The sequence below is a fragment of the Sus scrofa genome, chromosome 6 (genome assembly GCF_000003025.6).
Source record: "Sus scrofa isolate TJ Tabasco breed Duroc chromosome 6, Sscrofa11.1, whole genome shotgun sequence".
In the NCBI taxonomy this organism is placed as follows: Eukaryota; Metazoa; Chordata; class Mammalia; order Artiodactyla; family Suidae; genus Sus; species Sus scrofa.
In genome coordinates this window covers 18,078,081-18,095,922 of record NC_010448.4, presented here as the reverse complement: position 1 = coordinate 18,095,922, position 17,842 = coordinate 18,078,081, and the positions used below count along the sequence as shown (strand labels likewise).

General features: G+C 46.7%; 1 protein-coding gene across 1 annotated transcript in view; it reads left to right on the top strand.

The window, feature by feature from the left end:
- CDH1 (cadherin 1) overlaps positions 1–17,842 on the top strand; it is an 80,500-nt gene that overhangs the window by 60,064 nt on the left and 2,594 nt on the right. The window contains 8 exon segments of the mRNA NM_001163060.1: positions 315–443; positions 1,923–2,105; positions 3,626–3,870; positions 6,862–7,007; positions 10,756–10,980; positions 11,279–11,509; positions 14,225–14,355; positions 16,124–16,267. Coding sequence (NP_001156532.1) covers positions 315–443; positions 1,923–2,105; positions 3,626–3,870; positions 6,862–7,007; positions 10,756–10,980; positions 11,279–11,509; positions 14,225–14,355; positions 16,124–16,267 — 1,434 coding nt within the window.

Below are 17,842 nucleotides of genomic sequence, written 5' to 3'. Positions count from 1 at the left end.
CTGCTGTGATCTATAGTGTAGGTCGCAAACATGGCTTCAGTCTGGCATTGCTGTGGCTGTGGTGTAGGCTGGCAGCTGTAGCTCCAATCTGCCCCCTCCAAGTTGCCTGGGAACGTCTGCATGCTGTGGGTGTGGTCCTAAAAAAAGCAAAAAAAAAAAAAAAAAAAAAATTTTTTTTTTTGTCCGGAGGTTTGGGGGTGAGCAGGCGGGCAGGTTGGCATTTAAGCCGATGAGAAAATATTGTTTCTCTGTGATGAGCTGGACTGGGCTTGATGTGGCCATGGTCCTGACTCAGGTGTGTTTGGTCTCTGCAGAGTTTTCCCACGTACACCCTGGTGGTTCAGGCTGCAGACCTTCAAGGTGACGGCTTAAGCACGACTGCAACAGCCATGATCACGGTCACTGACATCAACGACAACCCACCCATCTTCAACCCAACCTCGGTAATCCCACAACTCCTTGGTGTCTAAAGAAAGGTCCTTGCTTGTTTCACAACTTCTCACCCAGACTGGTAAACTCTAAGCTAAAACGTAAGCAGATTGGGATGTCACTTGTCTCTGCCACCCTCAGCCTGGGGCCTGTTGGCACAGGTTCGTGCCAAGCACCTACTAGATCTATGTCCTCATATTATGCACCTTGATAGCACATCTTCCCAGGTTTGATTTATTCATTGAACACATGTTCTCTGAATTTATAGTGGAACCTGTCTTAGATGCTGGGGATGTTATCACAGACAAGGCAGGTGATGATTCTTTTCTCCTGGAGTTGATGGTGTAGGTTGGGAGATGTTAGACGACTTAGATGAGTTACTGTATGCAGGTATGTGAAATGCAGTCAAGGAGAAGGTACTGAGAGCCGCTGAAAGAACCTTAAGCCTTAGCGTGTTACTTAGAAAGTGGCTTAATGGTTAGTAATGGAGACTTGACTCTGGTTTAAACATATAGGATTGACTTTTTCTCTTGTGTCACAAAAAGCCCGGAGGGCAGGTAGTCCATTCGATCAATATAGACCAAGCCTCTTTTATCTGCTGTCCCACTGTCCTCAGCACATGGCTTCTATCCACAATGTCACCTTGTGGCCCAAGGTGGCGGCTGGAGCTCCAGCCAGATCTGTGCTTCATTCCAGAAGGAGGCAATGATGCTAAGTCAAGTTTCTTGTTTCTGTGAAGACCCATCCCACAAGTGTCACCTATCTCTCATTAGCAACTGCTGCTGCCAGGAATCCTGGAAATACAGTATTTCATCTGGGCATGTTGCTGCCGTCACCAATGTAGTCAGTGAGGAAGAGAATGGCTATTCATTAGCAGTGTCTGCCACCCTAACTTAGGTGTTGTAAGTGCGAGAGGCTTACGAAAGACAGTAACATGTATCGTAAGACTGGTAAGGAGGTTGGCAAATCAGGATCAGGGCAGGGTGGAAGAGCATTCTAGGCAGAGGGATCATCCTGTGCCAAACGCCCCAGAACAAGAGGAAGCTTGATGCATCATAAGAACTGGGGACAGTGTGGTGAACCTGCAGGTCCGGCCCTGCAGGACCTTGAGACTGAGGTCAGAATTTTAGCGTTTAATCCTGGGTGCAGTGGGGTGCCAGCAAAGGATTTTAAGTAGAAGACTGTGATGCCCAGAGTTGATGAAAGTTATTGGTAGCGCTGAAAATGGTGGGGGAGGAGGAGAATGGAGGGTAAACCACAGTGTCAGCACCTGGGCTGGCATGTGCCCTTGGCTCTTGGGGGTGTTCGAGGGGGACAGTGCCCCCAAGTGCTGGCTGCTCCACCCACGGGAAATAAGGGCTGTGCTGCTAGAGTGGGTGCTTCTTCAAGACTCTTCTCCAAGCTTGGACTCAAGGAAGGACTCCCTTAACCCTGAGCCCCACTGCTGGGTCTGAGTGTGTCATAAGTGACCCGTCTCTTCCCTTGCTCTGCAGTACCAGGGGTCGGTGCCGGAGAACGAGGCCAACGTGGCAATCACCACACTCACGGTGACCGATGGTGACGTCGCCAATACCCCGGCGTGGGTGGCTGTTTACACAATATTAAATGATAACGAGAAGCAATTTGTTGTCATCACAGACCCAGTAACCAATGAAGGCGTTTTGAAAACAGCTAAGGTTGGTATGGTGCCAGGCAAGATGCAGAAATTGACAACCCAGCCAGCTGTCCTTGTCCACTGCTGTCTTTTCAGCAGTAGATTAGCACGGCCTTGGCTGGGTGGGGCTGGGCGGCTCTCCGGATCCTGGGGGACCATTTCAGGTTTGTGGTGATTCTTCAGGCTCAGGCGTAAAGTCAGGAAGCTTCTACACGGCCCCCTAAAGTCAAAGAGGAAGTACCATCTCTTTGAATATGCTCTTTCTCGGAAACATTTCCCTACCCCTTGTAATCCATTTTGCAAATGAGAAGAAAAAGGATTTACTGGTCTCTCCTCTTTGGCTGGATTATTTTAGAAGTGGGGCAGATGCGACTGTTGGTGAAGGATGTCTTGGAAACTTGAAAACTGAGAAGTTGTTGAAGTTGGTGAGAGATTAAATGACCCCTAGACGATCCCCAGAGCTCTGAGCTTTCCCTGAGTGAGTCAGCAGATGGACCCTCCGTTTGGGAGTCCCTTAGCCTGGCATCTTAGCGCCCACTGAACATCTGATGTCAAGCTTTTCTATCAACGAAAGAAGGCAGTTAATAATTTGGGTTCATAAAAGTTCCAGTGTATTCCTTCCAGCACCACCGAGAGGTGGTTCCTTTTCCTACTTATTAAGGTATGGAGGCTGACCCAGAAGTTAAATTGTGCAAATACACACCTAGGAAGTGGCTCGACTGGGATTTGTGCCCATTGCTGACTGGTTCTTAACTCTATGTTATTGCTGCTAAACTCACTGGGATTAGGGAGGTGGACAGGCCTTGTGGACAGTGGGGTCTTGTGTCCATCTGCTGTCACGTGGACATGTCAGCATAGGATACAGACGTTCTTCCTGGTCTTGGGAAAATAAATGATTCAGTGTGCCGACAATGGTTACCAGAGGCTTGCCATTTGAGATTTCATGTAATTCATTAGTTCATTTTTACTCTTTTCCTGGTGAGGGGGTGGTCCTCAACTTTCATCTGGTTGCATGTTAGTCATTAAATCTTTTTTTTTTTTTTTTTTTTTTTTTGGTCTTTTGTCTTTTTAGGGCCGCACCCACGGCATATGGAGGTTCCCAGGCTAGGGGTCGAATTGGAGCTGTTGCTGCCAGCCTATGCCAGAGCCATAGCAACACCAGATCCAAGCCACATCTGCGACCTACACTGCAGCTCATGGCAACACCAGATCCTTAACTCACAGAGCGAGGCTAGGGATCGAACCCTCAACCCCATGGTTTCCAGTCGGATTTGTTTCCGCTGCGCCACAACGGGAACTCCAGTCCTTTAATCTTTTTAAAAATATCGACATCCAGGCCCCAACCTCTGAGAATGTTATTAGGGTCTGGGGGTAGGACCTAAGCATATGTTTTCTTTAAAAGCTCTCAAGTTAATTCTTCTTAAGCAGCAGAATTTGAGAATCACTTGTATATTCCACCCAAAAAGTAATAGTTAAGGATTAAAAAAATTCTTGCTAGCACAAAATGTGTTTTATAACTGCATTTTTTTTCCTGCTCTTTAGGGCTTGGATTTTGAAGCCAAGCAGCAGTACATCCTGTATGTGGCAGTGACTAACGTGGCCCCCTTTGAGGTCACCCTCTCTACTTCCACGGCCACTGTCACCGTGGACGTGATAGATGTGAATGAGGCCCCCATCTTCATCCCTGCTCAGAAGAGGGTGGAAGTGCCTGAGGATTTTGGCGTGGGCCTGGAGATCACATCCTACACTGCCCGGGAGCCAGACACGTTTATGGAACAGAAGATCACGTAAGTGCGGCGGTTTCGCAGCTGCCTTGCAGCGGCTGCGGGTGTGTGTGTATAAAATACTTCCGTTCACAGCATTTTATCATCATTGGTCTATGCAAGACCCTTCTCCTTTTGGCTTATTTTTTTAATCCCCTTTTATTCCATTCCCTCCCTGCTCAGCCATTGTAGGCTTGCTGTGTTTCCTCTCTTTGAGTTTGCACTGTAGTAGGAATGTGGTTTTAATTTGTATTCATGGTATTATGTTATAAGCAGCTTACTCCTTGCATCTCTGTAATGTAAATCACAGCCACAAATGGTGAAAACACACATACCAAGCAACCACAGAAAAACACCCCTGTGGCCGTGTAGGATAAAGAATGTTCTTATTCTCTTGAGAGGTGGGTCTGATTATATACTTGTTCCTCTAGTGTGACAATGACATGAACTCTAAAGGAAGATAGTTAGCCCAAATCCAAACATGGCACATCTGTGCCTTGTTGGTCATAGCTTGATTTCCAGGGATAACAAAGGACTTGGTCAATAGGCTCACTTCTTAGAGAGATTTGTACCTGTTAATACCTACTTTAGAGGAAGCTGTTAGTGTGCTCTGAACTGTTGAGAAAAAGTGCTATGCAAATTCACAATAGAGTGGTCCCTAGGAATTAATTGAGTGTGTTCATGTTGAGGCGGTGTGTGTGTGTGTGTGTGTGTGTGTTTTAGTATCCATCCCTGTGGCTTTTTTTTTTTTTGGGGGGGGTCCTTTTAGGGCTGTACCCGAGGCATGTGGAGGTTCCCAGGCGAGGGGTCTAATCAGAGCTGTAGCTGCCGACCTATGCCAGAGCCACAGCAATGCCATATCCCTAACCCACTTAGCGAGGCCAGGGATCAAACCTGCAACCTCATGGTTCCTAGTCGGATTTGATTCTGCTGCGCCACAGCAGAAACTCCATATCCCTGTGACTTATTAAACATAAAACAAACAAAAAGAATTTAAGTGCAGCTTCAGCTTCTGAATTATTCTGGGAAGTGCTATTCTGTCCTGATTAGAAGGGCCCATAAAACTAAACTGTGACGGAGTTCCCGTCGTGGCTCAGTGGTTAACGAATCCAACTAGGAACCATGAGACTGCAGGTTCAATCCCTGGCCTTGCTCAGTGGGTTAAGGATCTGGCACTGCCCTGAGGTGTGTTGTAGGTCACAGATGCGGCTCAGATCCCATGTTGCTGTGGCTTTGACATGGGCTGGTGACTACAGCTCCGATTAGACTCCTGGCCTGGGAACCTCCATATGCTGTGGGTGCGGCCCTAGAAAGAAACCAAAAAAACAAAAACAAAAAAACAAAAAAACAAACTAAACTGAGCCTGTGTACTATGGACTATATAAAGGCTCTAGTAGTGATCTTAATGGCTGCTAGAATCGTTAGGTCAAGGATGAGGGTTTTTGTTTTTGTTTTTTGTTTTTTGTTTTTCTTTTTTCTTTTTAGGGCCACACATATGGAAGTTCCCAGGCTAGGAGTCAAATCAGAGCTGTAGCTGCCAGCCTACACCACAGTCACAGCAATGTGGGATCTGAGCCTATGCTGCAGCTTTTGGCAATGCTGGCTCCCTAACCCCCCGAGCGAGACCAGGAATCTTATGGATACTAGTCGGGTTTGTTATTGCTGACGCACAACTGGAACTCTTAGGAGGGATTTTTAAATGGAAGAACCAGGCCATTACCATCCAAAGCTTCTGAGATATTTTATTTTATTTATTTATTTATTTTGGTCTTTTTGCCTTTTCTAGGGCTGTACCCACAGCATGTGGAGGTTCCCAGGCTAGGGGTCTAATCGGAGCTGTAGCCGCCGGCCTACACCAGAGCCACAGCAACGCTGGATCCGAGCCACGTCTGCAACCTACACCATAGCTCACGGCAACGCCAGATCCCTAACCCACTGAGGGAGGCCAGGGATCGAACCCGCAACCCCATGGTTCCTAGTCAGATTCATTAACCATTGAGCCATGGTGGGAACTCCCAGAGGACCAAGTCTTAATAGTGTTTGTAGGGGCCCTTAGCCCCAGAATAAAGACCACTCTATGTGTGTGCTTTATTGCTTTGCACTTCCAAGGATGTGAGGATAAACCAACAGGTTTCCAGGGCCCTTTGCTCCTTAGGTTTGTTTACTTCCGTTTCTGAGCCTTTCCATGACCCTAGTAGATAACTGGGCAGTATATCTTGTTTTTCGTGCTTTTGTTTCCTTTGGTCTGGCATGCCTAATATGATGTTGCATAACAGGATTATTGGCAAAATGTTGGCATCTGTGAGAAAACCTTTTTAAAAATTTAAAAAAAAAAAAAAATTTTTTTTTTTGGCTGTGAAAAACCAGAAGGAGTTTTACCCTCCCTGGCACCTTCCATTAAATGCCAGTGGTGCCGTGTACCCATAGTCACTGTATCAACCCAAATTTCCAAATGCTCAGAGTGGGGGTGTTGAGTGCCATACTGCAACCATTTGAGAACTGTGGTCCCCTTTGGGGAGCTGGTTTGAGAGAAACTAAAGAAATCTGACGTCTAAATGCCATGCCTGATTCTGAATTGGGGCGGGGGTCTGGTGGGGATGCTATGAAGGACAATTGGAGGGAAATTGGCGTTTGGAATATGTACCATTTATTAATTGATAGTATCCTATCAATGTTCTATTTCCTGACCATGACAATTAAACTGTGGTTATATAAGAGAATGCCTTTGTTCTTTGGAGAAAACACACTGAAGTATTTATAAGTAAAGGGACCTGATGCCTGCAACTTACTCTCAAATGGTCCAGTCAAACAAGAAATCATGCATCCCCTCATGTCTATGGCAAAATAGGTGAAGGGTACACGGATGGTCATCAAACTTTTCTGGCAAAATTTCTGTAGGTGCACTTATTTTGTGAAACAAGACAGAAGTGCCTATCGACAAAGGGGAACCTTAACCTTGGTCAGCTGCCTGCTGTTTGCTCTTCCTGCTCTAAACGCAAGCATGTGCCTTTCCAGGTATCGGATTTGGAGGGATGCTGCCAACTGGCTGGAGATTAATCCGGACACCGGTGCCATTACCACTCGGGCCGAGCTGGACAGAGAGAACTTTGAGCACGTGAAGAACAGCACATACACGGCCCTCATTATAGCCACTGACAATGGTGAGGATGCCCCCGTGGGACCGTGTGGTCTTTTTGCCTCACCCTCCTGGACCAGCCACTACCCTCTTCGAACCTTTTGGAGACATGAGTTCTTTCCTTTTCTTTCATCCTTCAACAAAACATTCTCAAAACATTGTCAAAAATGCACAGAATTTAGGTCAAGCAGCAGTTCCTTTTTTTTTTGGAGGAGTTCCTGTTGTGGTGCTGCAGAATCAAATCCGACTAGGAACCATGAGGTTGCGGGTTCAGTCCCTGTCCTCGCTCAGTGGGTTAAGGATCCGGCATTGCCGTGAGCTGTGGTATAGGTCACAGATGTGGCTTGAATCCTGCATTGCTGTGTCTGTGGTGTAGGTGGGCAGCTGTAGCTCCATTTGGACCCCTAGCCTGGGAAGCTCCATATGCCATGAGTGTGGCCCAAAAAAGCAAAAAAAAGAGTTCCTTTTTCCCACTTCTTCTGTACCTGAACCCCACTGGAGCCAGGCACCTGGGTTTAGATTCTAGGACCAAAGCTTAATACCTGTGAGTCCATGGACTTATTACCTAATTTTTATGTCCCTCCATTCCTTTATCTGACAAAATGATAATACCCCATCTTTGTTAAAGGAGTTAATTTATGTAGAAGTGTTTGAAAAAGTGCCTGCTTCATCATACATGCTCTATAAGGAGTGTCATTATTTTTATTTTCATCGTCATCATTATTAGTGAAATATGGCTCCTTCTAGACTGTTTATGTTTATATACATAGAGAAATGTGGCTTAGGAGTTCCCTGGCTGCCTCGGGGTTAAGGATATGGTATTGTCACTGCTGTGGTGCAGGTTTGAACCTCCTTGTGCTGAGGGCACAGCCAAAAACAAACAAATGTGGTTGATTATAAAAATCCGTATTTGGTTTATAGCCTTTTTTTATTATTCTAAAAACCATTATCTTAGTCATGTTTACTTTTACTTTCTTGGCAATATGACTTGAAAACGCGGAGCTCTAGCTTGGCACATTATAGATCTACCTCTTAACATCATTAACATAAAGTGATGTTATCTGGATTCAGCATAGTTTAACCATTCACTCGTTAAAGGACACCAGCTTTGTTTCCAGGTCACCATTATTTCTGTGAGAGATAAATAAACATCCTTGTACAGGTCTCTGTGGGCAGATGTTTCCCTTGGAGGGGTATGCAGAAGCAGAATTAGTTTTACTTTTTAATTTATTTTTTATTTTTATTTATTTTTATTTTTTTGCTTTTTTAGGGCTGTACCCACGGCATATGGAGATTCTCAGGCTAAGAGTTGAACCAGAGCTGTAGCTGCCAGCCTACACCACAGCCACAGCAATGCCGGATCCTTAACCCACTGAGTGAGGCCAGGGATTGAACCTGTGTCCTCATCCATGCTAGTCAGATTCATTAACTGCTGAGCCACAACGGGAACTCTGCAGAATTATTTTTAAAGAGATCTGCTATCTTCCTGTGTCTTCCCCCGACCCCGCCAACCTCCGGAGGGAGTGATTCCAGACTGGGGAGTCCGGAGAGCAGAGGGCAAGGAAGGGAGGTCTGATGGGGCTGGGCGGGTGGTTGAGTGAGCGTGCTGTGGAAGGAAGCTTCCTCCTGATCCTGGCCTTGGTCATTGAGAATCAAAAACCTGCTCCTGGAGCTGTAATTTGGGAGTCAGAAGGTGAAAGCAGAGGGCAGAGCAAATAAGGCCATGGTGGGCTCCATTCACAGAAATGCTTTCGTGTAAAGGGGAAGCTGACCCATTGCTTCAGCTGCAGTGCCGCCCTAGCCAGCTCCCTCTGGCTGCGTGGGAGCTCCCTAGGCTGACCTGGAGGTGCGCTGAGGAAACCTAAATGGAGTGTTGGCAAGTGCACTGTAAGAGGCCAGGGAGTGAATATTGTAGCCTCTGTAGACTCTTCAGTCTCTGTTGCCGTTGTCCCTGGAAGCGGCCATAGACAGTCTGAAAAAGGAATGAGCACAACTGTGTTCCTAATTTGGGCCGAAGACCTTGGTTTGCTGACCCCTGGTGTCATAATAATGGCTAAATAAAGGCACTTTGGAGTATGTTCCTTCAAGTGTTACTTGTGCATGACTTGATACTTTGTGAGATAAGCCTAAGAAGAGAATGATGTTTATTCAGAAAATCTGGAGTTCCTGTCGTGGCGCAGTGAAAACGAATCCTACTAGGAACCATGAGGTTGTGGGTTCGATCCTTGGCCTCGCTCAGTGGGTTAAGGATCTGGCATTGCTGTGAGCTGTGGTGTAGGCCAGCAGCTGCAGCTCTGATTCGACCCCTAGCTTCCATATGCTGCAGTTATGGTCATGAAAAGAAAAAAAAAAAAACAAAATGGGGGAATTCCAAAGGGTTTTTGTTTTTATATTTGGAAGTCATCACCCTCAAGACCTCAGAGTGTAGTCTCTTTGGAGACAAGAACTTTGTTTATTTTTTTGGCCTCCCTGTGGCATACGGAGTTGCAGGCCAGGGATCAGATCCGAGCCACAGTTGCACCTATGCTGCACCTGCGGCCATGCCAGATCTTTTTTCTTTCTTTCTTTTTTTTTTTTTTTTTTTTTTTTTGTCTTTTTGCCATTTCTTGAGCCGCTCCTGCAGCATGTGGAGGTTCCCAGGCTAGGGGTCGAATCGGAGCTGTAGCCACCGGCCTACGCCAGAGCCACAGCAACGTGGGATCCAAGCCGCGTCTGCAACCTACACCACAGCTCACGGCAACGCCGGATCCTTAACCCACTGAACAAGGGCAGGGATCGAACCCGCAACCTCATGGTTCCTAGTCGGATTCGTTAACCACTGCGCCACGATGGGAATTCCCAGATCTTTTGACCCACAGTGCTGCATCGGGGATCCGAACCCATGTCCTGGTGCTGCAGAGATGCCATCAGTCACATTGTGCCATGGCCAGAACTCCAAGAAAATTTTAAATGCTATCTGCTCATTGTTAGAAAAAGAAGAGAAAGAAAATTCAAATGATAAGGTAAAATGATTCATCCATGGGCGAATGGATAAACAAAATGTGGCATATGGAATATTACTCAGCCTTAGGAAGGAAAACCTGTCATGTCACATTTTAAGGCATGGATAAACCTTGAGGACCCTGTGCTTAGTGAAACAAACCAAAATGATGAACACTGTGGGATTCCACTTAGATGAGGTCAAATGGCATAGAAACAGAGTAGACCAGTGGTTACTAGGAATCGGAGGGGGAAGTGGGAGATTGTTTAATGGATTCAGAGTTTCAGTTTTGCAAGATAGAAAATTACAGAGAGCTGTTTCACACCAACGTGAATCTACTAACACTGTTGAACTGTACACTTAAAAAATGGTTAAAGTGGTAAATGTTACGCTTTTTTTTCTTTTTCTTTTTTTGGGAGGTCTTTAGTCTTTTTAGGGCTGCACCTTGGACATATGGCGATTCCCAGGTTAGGGGTCTAATCGGAGCCACAGCTGTTGGCCTTCACCAGAGCCACAGCTACACCAGATCCAAGCCTCGTCTGCGACCTACACCACAGCTCACGGCAACGCCAGATCCTTAACCCACTGAGCAAGGCCAGGGATCGAACCCACAACCTCCTGGGTCCTAGTCGGATTCATTAACCACTGAGCTACAACGGGAACTCCCTCAATCACATTTTTTTTTAATGGTCAAAAGAAGAAAAATCCGTACGGTCTTGCCATCCAGGTATAAAGATTGAAGGGTTCGAAGTACATTCCTCTGAGCATTTTTTTCCCATGTATCTTCTCTTAGGTTCTCCACCCGCTACGGGCACAGGCACCCTTCTCCTGTTCCTCGACGATGTGAATGACAATGGCCCCATACCTGAACCCCGAAATATGGACTTCTGCCAGAGGAACCCACAGCCTCATGTCATCAACATCAATGATCCAGATCTTCCCCCCAACACTTCTCCCTTCACTGCAGAACTAACACATGGGGCCAGTGCCAACTGGACCATCGAGTTCAATGACCGAGGTGGGCACTTGAGTCTTACCTGGAGACTCTGCTCTGACTCCTGGGCTTCTCTCCCCCCTCCCCACGCCCCCACCCCAAATTTCCCTTCTCAATATCTCCTTGTCGACATTCGTGGCATGGAACCAAAGGTTTCTTCCTGTTCCTGGTATCTGAGTCTTGACACACTGCCCAGCAGTCTACAACCCAAGCAGCTGTTTTCTTCCCTCAACTTTGCAGTGTCTTTAGTTCCCTGATAATTTTAGTCTACAGTGAACTTTTCCTCTCTCCTGATTCCCCTCGTTTTTGGTCCCTCCTCCAGAACATGAATCTCTCATTTTGAAGCCAAAGAAAACCCTCGAGTTTGGCGACTACAAGATCAATCTCAAGCTCACAGACAACCAGAACAAAGACCAGGTGACCACCTTAGATGTGCACGTATGCGACTGTGAGGGGGTGGCCAACAGCTGCCGGAAGGCCGGGCCTCTGGCCGAAGCAGGATTGCAAGTTCCTGCCATCCTGGGGATTCTGGGAGGCATCCTTGCTTTTCTGAGTAAGTACAGCTGGTGAGCACTTCAGCCTTGAACGTCTAAAATGGGGGAGCTGTATCTCTCCTGAACGTTTCAGGGGCAAGCCGTCCAAGTCTGGAAGGCTGACTGCTTCCATCAAGTCCACAGGGGCTCCAGACCTTCTATTTTGTTCTTTCAGCCCCTCAGGGCAGTGCTTCTTGGGCTTGAGGTGCACGTGAATCAGTTGGGCCTCAGGTCTACGAATATGACAGTTCTGAACCAGTAGGTCGGGGGTGGAGCCTCACACGCTGCATTTCTATTTTTTATTTCTTTGTCTTTTTAGGGCCGTACTCTTGGCATATGGAAGTTCCTGGGTGAGGGGTTGAATTGGAGCTGCAGTTGCTGGCCTATGCCAGAGCCACAACAACACTGGATCCAAGCCAGCAACACCAGATCGTTAACCCACTGAGCTGAGGCCAAGGATGGAACCCGTGTCCTCATAGATACTAGTCAGGTTCATTACTGCTGAGCCACGATGGGAGCTCCAGACTCTGCCTTTCTAACCAGCTCCCGGGCAATGCCGATGTTGTAGGTCTTTGGACGGCACTCAGAGCAGCATGGCCTTGGTCAGAGCCAGCTGATGCCCACCCCCTCCACATTCTACCCTGAAGGGGGGCTGCTGGAGGACTTGGAGGGGCTCATATCTGGAAAGTGAATGCATCGCCTTCACTCACAGCCCACTGGCCCAAACCCAGCCACACTTAGGCTCCCACTCTTAACTGCGTGACCATGTGTCCAATTAAAACTTGATGTGGAGGCTGGGGGTAGAATGTGCGGTGAACAGTGAGTGTCAGTGACTCAAAGGCTGAAGGGGGAAAAGGTTACTGGGGAAAATGTGGCAGTTTCTGCCACAGCCCTTAGAGCTGATATCCCCTGAGCCTACATGTAGACGGGTCCCCCGTGTTGACAAAGGCTCATGGTTTCTAAGCTAAGGATAGCAAGTCAGTTAGAAAACCTCAGAGTCAGTGTTGTTTATCATGAGGAGCTGTAGCTCACAGTTCAGATCATTAAGGTGCTTGCAGTCAGAAGAGGAGACTCTTGGAGTTCCCTGGTGGCCTAGTGCTTAAGGACTTGGCATTGTCACTGCTGTGGCTCAGGTTCCATCCCTGGTCCAGGAACTTGTACATGCCACAGGCTTGGCAAAAAGAAAAAAAAAGGCAAGCTGCTGTTAATGGAGTCTCAGGGAAGGTTTGGTGGAAGATGAAAGGTCGTGCGTCCGCAGGGGCTGGGGGAATCCACACGGGCAGAGGGGTGTTGATGGTGGTTCCTACTCTAGAGAGAGGAAGTCTTGGGTGGACAGTGGGGGCAGAGAGCCCAACCTTGCTGGAGTAGAAGAAAGGTCTTAGAGGGGAGTAATGGGACCAACTTGCGGTCTTTCAGTTGAGACTCGGCTGACTGACTCCACTGCTGCTGCTTCAGCAGATTTGAGAATTGCATTGTGTTCAGTGTTTAGTGTTCAGTGCTGTGTCCTCAGAGCTGAGACAGGCCTGGCTCACCTAGCAAGGGCTCAGTCAGTGTCCCTCTTCACCACTCATGGTCAAGAGAGTGGTGGTGCTGCTCTGGATAAGATTCTGGAGTCTTTCTGATTTCAGAAAAGGTAGATTGGGTATGTCTAAGCTTATTCCACCTCATTTCGGTGCATTGATGCGTCATATGATTTTATCTTAAGAGAAGACAGGAGATACACCAAGTGATTTTGTTGTTGTTGTTGTTTTTATTTTTGGCTGTGCCCATGGCATGTGGAGGTTCACGGGGCCAGGGTTCAAACCCAAACCACAGTAGCATCCCAAGCCACTGCAGTGACAATGCTGATCCCTAACCCACTGTGCTGCAAGGGAATTCCCTGTTGTCTATTTTTAAATTTTTTCGTGTGTTTTAAAATTGTATACTAGATGATTTCATAGGCTTTGCCCCAACCCCCATAACTGCATAACAGTAGTATGGATAGGGAGTTCCCGTCGTTGCTCAGTGGTTAACGAATCTGACTAGGAACCATGAGGGTTGCAGGTTCGATCCCTGGCCTTGCTCTTGGGTTAAGGATCCGGCGTTGCCGTGAGCTATGGTGTAGGATGCAGACGTGGCTTGGATCTGATGTTGCTGTGGCTCTGGCGTAGGCCGGCGGCTATAGCTCCGATTAGACCCCTATCCTGGGAACCTTCATATGCTGCAGAAGCGGCCCTAGAAAAGGCAAAAAGACCAAACAAACAAACAAAAACAGTAGTATGGATAGATCAGTGACATTTAGGTTGAGCCAGCCCTACCCCCAACCTTCAATGGCTCCAACTCACTAAGCAAAGCCAAGGTCGCTCCAGAGGCCGACACATCCCTGCTGCCCCTCTGGCCTCCCCTGCCCTTCTTTCCCCCTCACTTACTCTGCTACAGTCATGCTGACCCGGCCTTTGCTCAGTCACACAGATTTGCTTCTGCCTCAGGGCCTTTGCCTGGACCATTTCTGCTGCTTGGAACACGTTGGCCCAGATTTTGGGAAATGATTGGTTGGTTTAAGGTCCAGTTAAAGAGCACACTTGAATTCACATATAATTGTCCTCTGTGTTGTACTTGCCCATATTAACCTCGGGGATATTAACCTGTGGGTCGTCTAACAGCCATCAGTCTGGTCTGCAAGGCAGTGGTGTTCTGTGCCCACTGCTGCTTATGGCCTTCTTGACTGTGGCCCCCTTCTCTCTTCCCCACTCCAGTCCTGATTCTGCTGCTCCTGCTCCTTATTCGGAGGAGAAGGGTGGTCAAAGAGCCCTTGCTGCCCCCAGAAGATGACACCCGGGACAACGTTTATTACTATGATGAAGAAGGAGGTGGAGAAGAGGACCAGGTGGGTGTGTAAAATTGTGGGCTTAATGGCAGACTCTTTATTCAGAGGGAGCAATGATTAGAAGCAGACTTTGAAATAGCTCCGTATCACTCAGTGTAATTTTTAAGGATTACCCAAAAAAATAGCTGTCAGTCACCATCATCATCAATACAGTACTGCTACCATTTATTGATTTCTTATTGTTCTGCACTCAGATGATTGAGCAGCAGAGAGCAGTTAAGCAATTTGCCTGAAGTCACACAGCTCAGGAAGCAGTAGAACTACATGGTCTGACTCCAGAGCCTACTCTCCTCGCTGTTACTCCCAGGACGTGATTAATCTTTGACATAGAGTGACAGATGTCTTTTAATATTTTGTTCCCTTTGAGTTTTTAGCTGTGCCAAACAGTTTTTTGCTTTTTGTAGATGTTAATTCTTCAGGCCTTCTTCATTTCCCTTGGTTTTGGAGATGGTCTTAACTTGACTAACCCTGTATCAGTGAGCTATTACCACAATAATGCTGTGTAACAAGCAATTCCAGAAAATCAATAAGCATGGTTTTCTTGTGTATTGTGGGTGAGCTGGTACAGCAGCTGGTCTCAGCTTGTGTCTTACTCTATTCTGGCAACTGTAACAAAATACCATAGACTGGGTACTTCTTCTTCTTATTATTATTGGATTTCTTCAGTGCATTTTTTAAAAGACTTTTATTTTTTCATTGTAGAAATTGATATCTTCTAACTGTTCCGGAGGCTGGGAAGTCCAAGGGCAAGGCACTGGCAGATCTGGTGTCTGCTGAGGGCCTCCTCCTTGTTCTATTGTCTCACCATGTCCCCACACAGTGGGAGGGGCACAGGAACCATTCCTGAGGCCTCCATAAATCATCATGACCTAATCACCTGCAAGCAGCCCCACCTCCAAATACCATCACATTGGGGGTTAAGATTCAACCTATGAATTAGGGGGGACAAGATATTCAGTATACAGCCTCTAGGCTCACAAGAATCTATGGTTTGGCTGGGGCTAGGCTGATATAGGCTGGGTTTGGCTGGATGGCTCAGTGCTGGGAGTTGTGTCCAGGACTGTTCCATGCAAGTCTTTTTCCCAGCAGGCTAGTCCAAAGCACACTTAAAGTCTTTGCCTGTGTCAAATGTGTTAATGTCCCATTGGTCAAAGCAAGCCGCATGACAAAGCCCTGCATTAATGGGTTTCTGTTTTCACAGAGGGTGGGAAGGGGGTGAATATTTGCTGGGAGTTCCTGTTAAGGCGCAGCAGAAATGAATCTGACTAGGAACCATGAGGTTGTGGGTTCAATCCCTGGCCTTGCTCAGTGGATTAAGGATCCGGCATTGCCGTGAGCTGTGGTGTAGGTGCAGACTTGGCTCAGATCCTTCATTGTTTGGCTGTGATACAGGCTCTGATTCGACCCCTTATGCTGCTGGTGCGGCACTAAAAAGAAAAAAAAGAAAAAGAATAAATAAAAATAAAAAATAAAACATTTGCTGAATAAAAACCTAATTGTCATACACTACAGGATGTTAATTAGGCAAACCAGTCTACATCTGTGCCACAAGTGTTGCTCAGAAGCATTTTATGCTACGTTTCCTTCCAGTGCTATTTTGGAGAGTCTTAGGTTGAAAACTGCCATTTCAACAGCATTTCAGTGTGTAGCTATCATGCAGCTGACAGTTACAGCCTTACCCACCACCATAATCTATAAACCAGATATGATCCTATGTTTATGACTTTCTCTTCTATTCTTTGCTATACTTTTTCCTTTTTCTCTAAAGGACTTTGACTTGAGCCAGTTACACAGGGGCCTGGATGCTCGGCCTGAAGTGACTCGTAATGATGTGGCACCAACCCTCCTGAGTATGCCCCAGTATCGGCCCCGCCCTGCCAATCCTGATGAAATTGGAAACTTTATTGATGAAGTAAGTAAACAAAGTCAAAAGCCAAGGCACGACCAACTCATTGCCAACTTAGAAAGTAGCCATTGTGTCAAGTGAGGAAAAAGTCTTTAAATTCTTCCTTTTACCATGTTTTAATGTTGTATGATCTCTGAGTCCTGTTTTTAAAAATTGTGCTTCACATGAATTTCAGAATTAAGAGTACTTTGTCTTAGGGAATTTGCAAAGTCCATACAGAGAACCTGAGAATTGCTTGAAAGGGTTTAGTAGAGCCAGAAATCAAACTAAAGAGATCTGAAGTAGACAGGAGTTCCTGTTGTGGCTCACCAGGTTAAGAACCCAGCCAGTATCCCAGATCCCTGGTCTCAGTGGGTTAAGAATCCAGCGTTGCTATGAGCTGTGGTGTAGGTCACAGACGTAGCTCAGATCTGGCGTTGTTGTGGCTGTGGCCTCAGCTGGCAGTTGTAGCTCTGATTTGACCCCCTCGCCTGGGCCACAGGTGTGGCCCTAACAAAATGAAATAGTAGATTCAGTTTTGTTTCACTAATGGGTCTCTCTCTCCCTGCATTCCACTGCTATTTGGGATGTAATAGTAAATATGTATCACAAGGCTACATAAAGGCCAGAAAAATAGCTTCCATATTGTATATGTCAGGGATGCATTCAACTATAGTCACCAGAAGCTTAAACAGATATGAATGGATTTACCTCATGTGAATAGAAGACTGGGGTAGACAGTCTAGGCTGGTGCATCAGCCTTTTTCTACCTTTCCGCGACATGATCCAAGCATGTAGATCCTTGTTCCCACACTTGTTGCCTCATGATGACAAGATGGCTGCTACACTTCCAGACCTTGGGTCTATTTTCCGGTCAAGAAGTAGCAAAGGCATGGAGTTCCCTGGTGGTTGAGTGGGTTAAGGTTCTGGCACTGTTGCTCCTGTGGCTTGGGTCACTGCTGTAGCACAGGTTCATTTGCTGGTCCAGGAACTTCTGCATGCCATGGGTGAAACAAAACAAAACAAAAACATATATCAGGAAGGGCAGAGGGCAAAAATTTTTCTTCTAGCAAACTATTAGGCAAGAAGGAAGTTGTTGCTACATGTGATTAGCCAGGACTGTTCCAGTCTTGTCCCTAGAACTGAAAGGGAGGATGGCAAATAGGCATTCAGTCAAGTAGCTTAGGGTAAGATGAGGAAGAACTGGTGGGGTTAAGCAAAAAACCAAGTAAGATAATAGTTCATGGGATTTATTTCCTTAAACTGTGTTACTTGATGACTTTCTCAGTTGCTGGAATGATTTTCAGGACTTATCTGGTCCAGGGAGCCTCAGTGAGTCTTCATGGTGGGGCCTGGTTTTGCTTTAGTTTCTCAGGGGAGTTGTTGTCACCAAGGACTGTACAAAGCCCAGCAGTCAAGGAAGCGGCCAAGCCATATCCATTCTAGGCACTGGATCTTAGAGGACAGAAAGGGCATTTAAACCGTCCCTTCCAGATGCATCCGCATTGAGGTATTCTCTTCTGTTCACACTTATGTATCATCACATCTGATTGTAGCTGCTTCCTTTTTTTGGCTGTGTGTGCAGCACGTGGAAGTTACCAG